Raw genomic sequence first — 12,525 nt, forward strand, 5'->3', positions numbered from 1 at the left:
TTTTTTTTGTCCTGTTTTTTAATTTTTTCGGGACTTATTTGTAGTTAGCATCTTTTAAATTTATTTTTATCAGCGATGTAAATTTTTGGGTACTATTTTCATAATTTACACGGCTAAATAAAGGTAGATAATAAGAGTGTCAACTGTTTGATAACCAAGTGAAGGAGCTAAATAAGAGGTTAATATCATATCAATTTCTATTTTAAAGTTAGGGTAAAGTACTAAATTAGTCCCTTACGTTTGGGCGTAATCTTATTTTGGTCCTTAAAATTTAAAGCGTCCTATTTGAATCCAAAAAAAATTTCATTTAGTTTCAATATAGTCCCACCGTGAGATCAAAGTTAAATAATTAAGGGAATGTCCTACATGACAGAAGTATAAGAACAAGGTCATAATTTGGAGAACAAATATAAGCTCCAGAGGCACAAAATCAACCGTGGATACATCAATACATTTATTTATTCTTTTTTTATAATTTAAATGAAGTATTTTCTATAGAACTAAAGAGAATGATAAAAAAATATATTGATGTATTCACGGTTGATTTTATGTCTCTGGAACTTGTACTTGTTCTCCAGATTATTGACATTGTTCTTGTATTGTTGTCATGTAAGATATTCCGTTAATTATTTAACTTTGACCTCACGGTTGGAGTATATTGAAGCTGAATGAAACTTTTTTGAATTCAAATAGGACACTTTAAATCTTAAAAACCAAAACAGAATTATATCCAAACGTAGGAGACCAATTTAGTACTTAACCCTTAAAGTTATAATGGATATCGATTCTTAAAGGGATAGTAATGTTATGAGTTTGTATCCACGAAAATAAATAAAAACAATGTAACGTTTAATTAGGTTTATATATAAACCATAAATATTGGGTTAAGCATTTCTCATCGACTTAAGATTGTGTTTGGTTTTGAAAATAAGACAAGATAAGATATTGAGAATAAGACACAAAAGATAAAGACATAAATTTTAGTATTCTTATATTTTGTTTGCTGATAAATTAGAACAAATTTATGAAAGTCTAATTTATTTTTTGTTTCTTTTTTCATTCAAAAATTTGAGAATAAAAATATAATTATAAAAAAATAACAAAAATAATGAAAGAAAAAAAATTGTGTCCCTTTTTAGTATTTTTGTGTTCTTTCTGTTAGAATGAATATAAAATATACTAATTCAGTGTCTCTAAATACAATGTCTCTATCCATATCTCATCTGCCATACACGATTTTATATCTTTGTGTTCCTATCTCAATGTCCCATGACGTAAACAAACGCGGCCTAAGTTATTAATGTGTGTACTCATGGTAACTCATAATTAATGACCAGTAAATTTAGGAGTTGATAGTAATTATCTTATGAAATTATAGAATGACTCAATAAAGGAGACCAGTAAAGACAATGATTGTAAAAAAAAAAGGTGATATATTACTTAATATGAATTATATAACCGAGCTTTAAAATATTCATTCTTAATTTTGTAACCGATAAACTTAAGAAAAAGTATATGGAACCAAGAGGTTACCAGCCAAAAACTAAACAAAATCACATTAATTTATATTAATAATTAATTTTAAATTTTTTAAATTCAAAATTTAAAAAATTTAAATTTGATTAAGTAAACCTAATTAAAACCTATAAAAACCTTATTCTTCTCTCTCACATTAACCTACCCACCTCCAATAATCACACACACACAGACCTCTCCGGCGACTTCCATGCTCTCCGCGACGCCCTCAACAAGCACATCCAAGACAACTGCTTCAACACGAAGTCCACCTTCGACTTTGTCACCGATGAAACCTTCTCCTCTTCCCTCCTTCAAACCCTATCCACCCTCAACCGCGGCATCACTCGCAAGAACGCGTTCAATTCCCTCATCACACGCCTCCGCAAGTTCCAGCGCGTCATCCACGTCATCGAACATATGGCACGTACCGACGCCAGAGGCTGCCGCCCCAGTGTGACCACCTTCTACCCCGTCCTGAACATCCTAACGCGCCAGAAAGCCATAGACCACGCGCGGCGTGACGATTGGATTTTTGACGGTTTAGAATTCACAAATGAATTCTCGTTGCAAGTATAGTTTCTAAACCAAGCAATAATCCTTTCATACAAAAGATTGTTTGTCACAAGTAACAAACCCCTAAAATTAATAACCGAAGTATTCAAACCTCGGGTCGTTCTTCCTAGGAATTGTAATGAAGTGTTTTGTTATTGGTTGTGAGTTATTTTTGGGGTTTTAATAAGAAACATGAAAGATAAATGGCAAGAAAGTAAACTAAGGCCTAAAAAGGTCTTGGCAAGGGTTGGTGGTCAAGGACCTCTATCCTAATCACTAACCACAATATGAGAATTGGCAAGGATTAATCTCATTAAATCATCCTCTAACTAGTAGTAAAATAAATCAATTCCCAAGAAACATATATGCACAAGGGCTAAGGACTAGCAAGTCTAATCCACAATTGAATTGAGTTATTAAATATTTTTACAAACTTGCATGAAGAATGATGATCATAGGTGAAAACATGTAGTTGAGCATCAAACCCTCACCGGATGTGTTTGCACTCTATTCGCTCAAGTGTTTAGGGTTGATTCACTCAATTCTCCTCTATTTCATGCTTTCCAAGATTTGTTTTTCTTCTAACAATCAACATTTATTTCATGCATGCATACAAGTATCATGAGGTCTTTTTATTAGTTGTAATGGGGCTAGGGTCAAGGTAGGATGCATATTTGGTCAAGTGAGCTTGAAATTTGAATCTTTGATAAGTTTAAACTTCCCACCTAACCTATGACATCTTATACAACTTCAAAACTAACCTAACTACCCATTTTTTCACTTTTTTTTTTTAAACATACTCATGCATTTTCTTTTTTTTTTATTACAACTTATATGCATTGATCTTTATTGAGCTTCACTTTGCTTTGGGGCATTTTGTCCCCTTTTTATTTCTTTTTCTTTTTCTTTTTCTAATCATGAAATACAAAGCATTAAGGTAAATGCTCAACATTATCCATCAAGAGATTGCCTAATCATATCAAAGAATACGGTTCAAATCTCATGATGGCTAGCTACAACATGCAATTCAAAAGAGTTATAAGCTCGAAGACAATTCTCATCACTTGGTATTTTTCAAAAGGTAAGCATGAAGAACTCAAAACCAAGTAACAAAATATAACCTCAATCATAGAATCCAACAAAGATCATCTAAAATTATTCATGCTAAAATAGCATTTAGGCAATAAGGGATATAGCAATGTATAGTAAACAAAGTCAATACTCCAACCTCAAAGGATTCTTCACCACTAAGGTTTGATGCTTGATCTTCATCACCAAGGGAACTCACTTCTTGCTCTATCCCATCCAAATTTTCATATGGAATATGTCTTGGAAGGTGTGCACTTTCCTTCCTAGCATCAATTTCAATCATCTTGGAGGGGTTTTCTTCAATTCTAGATTCCCATGGAGGCTCCGCATCTCCTAAGTCTTCAACCAATTCTTCCCTTTCTTCAATAATCATAGCTTCCTCCAATTGTTCCAATACAAAGCAACTTCCCTCATTCTCCACCAATCTCTTTTTTATGTTATGCTCTTCATTTGATTCCCCACATGTAGCCATGGGAGTTCCTTGAGAGTTCAAGCATTGGGATGCTAACCGGTTTACCACCTCATCCAAGGCGGCCGTGAATTGTTGCACATCCCTTTTCATTTCCTCTTGTCCTTGAACAAGAACATCAAGGATGTCATCCATTGGAGGTTGGGGTGGATGGAGGGGTTCATCAATTTGGGGGAAGGGTTCATAGTAGGAAGGTGGTTCTTCTTGGTAGAGTTGTGGTGGTTCAATAATTTTCATTCTTTCCACTTGTTGCACAACACGCTCCATGGTTGCTTGAAGTTGATCCAATATTTCCTTGAGATGATCCCTTGACTCTTGTTCCTCTTGGATAATATGATTAGGATCATATGGCTCTTGGATTGATGGACATGAATATTCTTCCATGGGAGGTTGTGGTGGAAAGTGGTATTCATCTTGTGGTTGCAAATTTTCATATATTGGAGGTGGTTCATCTTGGTAATAATGTGGAGGAGGTGGCTCTTGAAAATGTTGATGTTGGCGTGGTGGTGGCTCTATGTGTGGTTCATATTGCTCATATGGTTGTTGGTAGGATGGATATGGATTAGGGTCATATGAAGATGGTTGGTAAGAAGGGGCTTGTGAGTATGGTTGAGGGTTATGTTGAGGATATGGCTCATAGGTGTATGGTGGTGGTTCTTGGAAGTCACAAGGTGAGTCACCATAGCCATTGGATTGGTATGCATCATAGAATGGCTCTTCTTCATAGTGCATTGGTGGAGGTTGTTGCCATGAGGATTCATCATATGCATATGGCTCCTCCCACCTTTGGTCATCCCATTCTTGATACACATCTTCATTATAGTCCTCATTTCCTACAACATGTTGATAACCAAACTCATAGCCAAGGTGAGAATTCATGATAGCAAGAAGAAAATGAAAACAAAATCAAATAAGAAGCAAGAAAATTAAATCCTAAAACTAGCAAGAGCTAACAAAAGCAAACATATTCACACTATTCACATATATACAATAACCAATAACATAACACCATTGCAATTCCCCGGCAACGGCGCCATTTTGACGATTGGATTTTTGACGGTTTAGAATTCACAAATGAATTCTCGTTGCAAGTATAGTTTCTAAACCAAGCAATAATCCTTTCATACAAAAGATTGTTTGTCACAAGTAACAAACCCCTAAAATTAATAACCGGAAGTATTCAAACCTCGGGTCGTTCTCCCTAGGAATTGTAATGAAGTGTTTTGTTATTGGTTGTGAGTTATTTTTGGGGTTTTAATAAGAAACATGAAAGATAAATGGCAAGAAAGTAAACTAAGGCCTAAAAAGGTCTTGGCAAGGGTTGGTGGTCAAGGACCTCTATCCTAATCACTAACCACAATATGAGAATTGGCAAGGATTAATCTCATTAAATCATCCTCTAACTAGTAGTAAAGGAAAGTCAAATGAGCTATGTCAATCCTAGTCCATAAGTCCTAACTCTCCACTAATTCAATTAGTGAGAACTAGAGTCAATGGATCCCAATCATCAATTACTTGGACATTAGTAACTCAAGAGTTCCTAAGTTACCTTTCCAAGCCAAGAACATAAAATTCTACTCTAAAATCCAACCAAGCATTTCATCAAACACTTGGAAGGCATAAAAAGAAAGCATAGTAAAATTGCAAGAAAAGTAAATCTACACTACTCAATTTGCAAGGAATTAAACAACAACAAATCAAATGAACACAATTATTATGATTTACCTTGAATTGAATTGAAAGAGAAAGGAAGGAACAAAAGTAGATCTACAACAAAATGCAAGAACAACATAAAGGAAATTACAACAAAAGGATGGAAGAATAATGAATGTAACAACAAGGAATTGAGAAGATAGAAGTAGAAGAAGATGAATTAAAATCTAGATCTAAGAACTAAACCTAATCCTAATTCTAGAGAGAAGTGAGAGCTTCTCTCTCTAGAAACTAACTCTAACTACTAAACTAAGCTAAAACTAAACTAATGGTAACTAACATCTAAAGTATGAAAAGTATGTAAAAGTATGTAAAGTATCTTCATTCCCCCTTCAATCCTTGGCTTAAATAGCATCAGAAATGAGTTGGATTGGGCCCACAAGGCTTTAGAATTCGCTGGCCACGTTTTGTTTTAAGTGAACCAGGTGGCAGCAACGGCGCGTGCGCGTACTATGCGCGTACGCGTCACCATGCGCGGTTTAACCATAGCAAATATTATATCGTTTCGAAGCCCTGGATGTTAGCTTTCCAACCCAACTGAAACCGCATCATTTGGACCTCTGTAGCTCAAGTTATGGTCGATTAAGTGCGAAGAGGTCGGCTTGACAGCTTTCCGGTTCTTCCATTTCTTCATGAGTTCTCCAACTTTTCATGCTTTCTTTCTTCATTCCCTTGATCCAACCTTTGCCTCCTAAACCTTAAATCACTTAACAAACATATCAAGGCATCTAATAGAATCAAGGTGAATTAAATTTAGCTATTTTGAGTCCTAAAAAGCATGTTTTCACATTCAAGCACAATTAAAGGAGAATATACAAAACCATGCTATTTCTTGAATAAATATGGGTAAAAGGTGATAAAATCCCCAAAAATCAATACAAAACAAACCGTCAAATTAGGGTTTGTCACGGCGCGTGGTGGATTTCATGTCCACGCTTGGCGTGAATCTGGATCTGACGGGACACAACTACTTCTTCGTTGCACACTGCTACGCTGGAGACGTGGCTGCCGTTGCCGGAATTTTGAAGAAGATGGAGGAAGATGGGATTGGTTTGTATTCAACACACATGTTTGTAATTAGGGGTTTGTTGCAGATGTTGCTCTCTGCGTTTTGGGATATTAGGTGCCGTTTTGATAATTAAAGAGACTGCAAACTACACAATTACAAAAATATAAAAAAAATATTCATTTAATATGAAAAAAAACCCTAATACTTAACAAAGAAATGCTATTTGTCAATATTAATTATAAAAAAACATTCATTTAATATGAAAAAAAAAACATCCTAATACTTAACAAAAGAAATATCCAGTTATATTTTAGCAAAAATAATTAAATATCTATAAAATTTTAAAAAAATATGAAATTCTCAAAGAAATAGAGACATTCACATTTGCAATACAAAAAAGTTCGAAAAATATATAAAAGAACATCCATTTAGTATGAAAAAGAAACATTCTGATATTTAGCAGAAGAAACATCTATATATATTAGCTCGTAGAGATTTTGGATTCACCCAAAGGTATTTGGCTGATTTTTTGCTAATACATACCCTTTTAGTTCCCTAACATTGTTCTAAACTTAATGACCATTATTTCTATCTTAATGATCAAATGGTCATCCTCCATCAACCTAATGTCTATATAAAAATACTATCTATCACTCAACAAGGAAAGATTTATGAACTTCTACACACTAATATCATATTTTATGTTTTTATACTCATATAATTAGTTTTATGACGTCTATATGTCGATAAAATATTCACTAATATTCTATATTCATAAAATTCTTATGCCTCTTAAATACATACTGATTTAAGTGTCAGAATATATTTTGTAGGTACTCACTCATCGTATTTTTTAACATCCGAGTTATACTCACTTCATTAAAGAAAAGGCATATTACAACATTACAAGGGATGAGCTATACCTCGAAAGTGAAACAGTTCAGTGAAAACAATACAAATATCCAACACAAGGATAATATGAAAGCACTCACAACACAATATAGCAGCAACTATGAGAAAGTAAATATATCAAGTAAAGCAACAATTCCTAGATTTTAACGTAGAAAATTCTCTCAATATAGAAAGTAAAAACAACAATTCGTCCAAACTAATAAAATAGATCCACTATAATCAAATATGAGGTACAAGAGAGTTTCAAATAAAAGACAAATCGTGTATACAATCAGTCGAAATACCAAAACACCAGAACTTAAAAATAAGTGACCAAAAGATAAAAAATATCCAAAATCAGAGCTACTGTGCGAAGCCAATTTCTCACTAAATACCTTCAATCAACATCTCCACCATCCATAATAAAGAACAAGATGAGAGAACTTGCAATCGAAATTTCATATTGATCCAAAGGTGAACGAATAAGAAACTACTGTTCATAGATTTCTGCTCTGCATAAAAATGAAAATTCATTTTTTTCTCTTCTCTTCCACTTTTGTGATTGCACTCTCTCTTTCTCTCAAAGACTCTAAAATTCTTATTAGATTAGTGAAAAAAGGGTGCAAGGAGACACCCCTAAAAATTTGAATTTGGACCTTACGTAGGAATAAAAACAAGCCTAACAAATCTTTCCTTCTCCATTAGGTAGAGGCCCTGACTATTCCAATGATCAAATAATATGTTTCAAGCTTATCTCTTGGTAATGTTTTTGTCATCATATCAATATTATTATTATCAATGTGAACTTTCTCAAAGTTTAATAGCTTGAAATTCAACACATCATGTATTCAGTAATACCTAACATCAATATGTTTAGATCTTATATGAAAGATAGAAATCTTAGCAAGATGAATAGCATTTTTACTGTCACAAAATAGCATGTAACGGTCTCACTTGAAACCAAGATCTCCAAGAAACTTCTTCATCCACAACAACTCTTTACACGCTTTAGATGCAGCAATAAACTCTACCTCTGTAGTAAAAAATGCAACATACTTTTGCAATCCTGATTGCCATGAAATAGCTTCTTCTACAAACTTGACCAAATAATCTAAAGTAGACTTTCGAGAATTAATATCTCTAACCATGTCTGCATCGGTAAGGCCAACTAGTAAAGATTTCTCACCACCAAAACTCAAACTCAAGTTAGTTATACCTTTGAGATATCTCATAATCCATTTAACAGTATTTCAATATTCTTTACCTAGATTAGAGAGGAAATAACTCATAGTACCAACCGCATAAGCAATGTCTGATCTAGTGCATACTATAGCATACATCAAGCTTCTAAATAGCTGAAACATAAGAAATTTCATTCATTGCTTGTTTCTTCTTGTCAATGGTTGAACATTGCTTGGTACTCAACTTAAAATGAGAAGCAAAAGAACTAGCAACACATTTAGCATCAATCATGCCAAACTTTTGAAACACTTTCTTTATGTACATTTCTTGTGACAAATAAAGCTTTTTGAAATCTCTATAATTAGTATTAATGTATTAGTCATGCCCAAAATCTGCTTGGCAGGACCAAGTCCTTCACAGCAAAAAACTTGCTCAACTATTTTTTCAACTCATTAATTCTCAAAACATTCTTGCCCACAATCCAAATATTATCCACATAAAAAAAATAATAAAATCACCATCAATTTTTTTTTTTTACAAATATACAATGATCTGAAGTTATCTTATGGTAACCATGCTCTTCCATAAGGTAGTGTTTGTTTTGAGGTACTGAGATAGAGACTGAGAGACTGAGACTCAATATTATATTTGTTGGTTCAGAGACTGGTACTAAAATTTCTGTTTTTGTCCCTAAAATTTCAGTATTTCAGTACCTCCAAAAAGTAGGGACACAGAGGACTAAAATTTTTAGAGATGGAGACTGAAACTTTAATAACATTTTATACCTAAAATATCATCATTTCAATTAATTAATTTCAATTTTACCCTTTGTACAAATTAAATTAGAGTTTCATTCTTGTTTCAATTTCTGTCTCTCACTTTGCACCAAACAGAATACTGAGATTATTTCAATTTTTGTCTCTTAGTCTTTGTCTCTCAGTCTCAGTCTTTCCATCTCTGTCTCTCCACCAAACGCTACCTAACAGATTTAAATTTCTTGTACCATTGTATTGGAACTTACTTCAACCCATAAAAACTCTTCTTAAACTTACATACAAGGTCTTCTTCTCCTTTAACAATAAAGTCTTCCGGTTATTCAATGTAGATTTTCTTGTCTAAATCACCATAAAGTAAAGCTATCTTCATATCCATTTGCTCAATCTCCAGATTAAGAGAAGCTACTAATCCAAGTACAGCACAAATGGATGAGATTATTAAAATAAGAGAAAAAATCTTCTCATAATCAACACCTTTTCTCTATCTAAAGTCTCTAACAACCAATCTATCGTTATATCGAGACTTAGAATTGTGCTTTTCATTCTTGATTCTGAATACCCATTTGTTCTTCAAAATTCTCATACCCTTAGGTAGTTTCACCAACTCATAGGTATCATTTTCAAGTAAGGACTTCATTTCTTCTTACATAGTTTTAAGCCATTAAACTTTGCTTCCATCTTCAACAGCCTCTCTATAGCATTCAGGTTCTCCCCTTCAGTCAATAAGATAAAGTCATGTGGAAAATACCTTGACGATGACTTCTTTTCTCTTGTAGACTTTTTAAGTGCATTTGCAGCGATTTCCAAAGCTAGTTGTTTATCAAGATCATCATCACCAACTTGATCATGCATTGGATCAACTGTTCCATTTTCACCTGCAACTGTATCTTGCTCATTATTTTGAACTTCAACTCTACCATCTTCTACCATAAGTATAAAAGGAGTAATATCCAAGTCAGAAAAATTATCACTAGGATGAACCTTGACTTCTTTGCATTATCAATATTCTTCAATATTTGGTCTTAAAGAAAAATAACATCTTTATTTTGAATCACCTTTTTGTTAACATGATCATAAAATCTATAACCAAACTCATCCATGCCAAAACCAATAAAAATACATTGTCTAGTCTTTACATCAAGTTTGGATCTCTCATCTTTGGATCATCATCAAATTTATTATTAGGCTTCTCAGTACTAAAAATTGGTTGATGAAAATTCTTGTCATAAAGTAAATCTTTCATCTTTGACTTTCACATAAGGCTGTCAAAATGGGCCAAACCCATCGGGCCAGCCCGTTTATCCATTTAAATGGGCGGACTTTACCTCTAAAATTAAGCCCGTTTAAATTTTGGGTTAAACGAGTTGAGCCCGATTAACCCGAAAAAAATGACGGGTTAAACGGGCTAGCTCGCGGGCTAAACGGGTGGCTTATTTAATTTTTTTTACATTTTTTCAAAAAAAGTAGTACTTTTAGCCGATATTTCTCTCGATCCGATCCGAAAATCCAACACATCAACTGAAAAAAATATTATTTTTTAAAAGTTTTTGACCTAAAAGTGATATTTTTTGTCAAAATATTTTTCAAAAAATAAAATAAAAGGATAAACGGGCTATCCCGTTTAACCAATCAGGCTGACAATAAACGGTCTGGACTGAAAAATTATGGCCCGTGAATGAAGCGGGTTTAAAGGGTTCAACCCATTTAACCTACGGGCCGAGCCTAAATGGGTCGGGCTAACCCGTTTGACAGCCCTCCACAAATCATAATTAGGACTATTAAGAGTGATCATCCTACTAGTATTAGTATTAGCTTTTATTGTTTATAGAATCGCAAATTCAGAAAAATACCAATAAGCTCTTATGCCAGTATGAAAAAGTCCAACAGGTGAAACAACACAATATCTAACACAAGAATAATTTGAAAGCACTCCCAATACAATATGACAGCAACTATGAGCAAGTAAATATATCAAGTAAAGCAACAAGAATATATCAAGATTTTAACGTGGAAGACTTCCCTTAATGTGAGAGGTAAAAGCCACGAGTCGTCCAAATCAATGAAATAGCTCTACTATAATCAAATATGAGATATAAGAGAGTCTCAAATAAAGCATAAATCGTGCATACAACCAAGCAAAATACCAAAACACCAAATCTTACAAATGAGTAACAAAAAGATAAAAAAAAAATCCAATAGACCTCTAATCAGCATCTCTATCATCTAAAATAAAGAAAAAGATGATATAAACCTGCCGTCCGAATTTCAGACTGATCAATGGTGAACAAATAAAAAAGAGCTTTCAAAGATTGTTACTTTACATAAAAACTGAAATTTTGTTTTTTCTCCCCTCTTTCAGTTTTGTAGCTACACTCTCTCTTTTTCTCAAAAACCCCAAAATTTTAATTAAATTAATGATAAAAAGATATAAAAAGACACCTAAAAAATTAGATTTAAACTTCACACACATAAAAGAGAAATAAATCCAACTAAAAATTCATCTACACAAAAATATTTGACATCTATAATGTGGCAAAGTAAAATAATTTCTACTTCACTAAAATTTATAAAATTTGAATTACATTTAAAATTTTAAACTAATTTCAACAGTCTTATTCAAAATTTTATTTAATACTTTTGTTTAAGTATTATCTACATTATTTTTATAATTTGTATATTTTAAAATTGCTAGTTACACAATTTTTATTTAAGTTCGAGTTTCGTAAAACTGTCCAACATCTATTCGCAATTTCAATATAATCAATTAAAAAAATAATTTGAAGGCAAGAAAGAAAAAAAAAATATTGACTTTTACTAATTTTCTCAAAATTCTGAACATACAATTTAAATTATATGATCCAGCTTATTTTACTTTTGTAATTAATATTTACTAATTTAATCAATTATATTCAAATTTCAATAATGTATACCATATGATTTGAATTATCTTTACAAATAATATATGTTTGTCTTTATGTCTCTGCTTTTTTTATATTATTGCAGGAATCACCCATTATTTTTTATTTCTATTATTAAAAATCATTAATCCTTGTGTTTTCTTGTTTTAAAATAAAATGAGAAAGAAATAGCCTATGTTGGGATAAATAAATTAAAATTTAGCTAACAATTAAAATAGCATATAACAGTCAAACTGATTAAATTCTAAAAATCTGGTTACATGAGACAATAAATGGTTATAGAATATTTTAGGTAGTGTTTGAAAAAAAAACTGATAAAATTAAATTTATATATTATATTTAATATAAAATGTATATGATTAAATTATATATCAATATCCTATTTAACGAGAGTAGGTGTAATAGTAA

At 32.5% G+C, this 12,525-nt stretch overlaps 1 protein-coding gene and 1 long non-coding RNA gene across 2 annotated transcripts in view; both read left to right on the top strand.

Moving 5' to 3' along the window:
* Positions 1-291, top strand: part of LOC110267163 — a 22,435-nt gene extending 22,144 nt beyond the window's left edge. The window contains exon 3 of the long non-coding RNA XR_002354522.1: positions 209-291. This is a non-coding gene — a long non-coding RNA (uncharacterized LOC110267163). The remainder of the gene's footprint in view (positions 1-208) is intronic.
* Positions 510-10,082, top strand: LOC110266912 (pentatricopeptide repeat-containing protein At3g56030-like). The gene is made up of 4 exons (XM_021111971.1): positions 510-609; positions 1,709-1,989; positions 6,241-6,391; positions 9,829-10,082. The coding sequence occupies exons 1-4, from the start codon at positions 510-512 to the stop codon at positions 10,041-10,043; spliced, it is 747 nt and encodes a 248-aa protein (XP_020967630.1). The 3' UTR covers positions 10,044-10,082.

The sequence above is a fragment of the Arachis ipaensis genome, chromosome B09, assembly GCF_000816755.2.
Source record: "Arachis ipaensis cultivar K30076 chromosome B09, Araip1.1, whole genome shotgun sequence".
Lineage (NCBI taxonomy): Eukaryota > Viridiplantae > Streptophyta > Magnoliopsida > Fabales > Fabaceae > Arachis > Arachis ipaensis.

Coding starts and splice junctions, on each gene's coding strand:
- LOC110266912 (XM_021111971.1), top strand. CDS start 510: ATGATAAAAAAATATATTGATGTATTCACGGTTGATTTTATGTCTCTG. Junction 610..1,708: donor TGTTCTTGTATTGTTGTCAT/GTAAGATATTCC, acceptor ACACACACACAG/ACCTCTCCGGCGACTTCCAT. Junction 6,392..9,828: donor GATGGAGGAAGATGGGATTG/GTTTGTATTCAA, acceptor TTTTCAAGTAAG/GACTTCATTTCTTCTTACAT.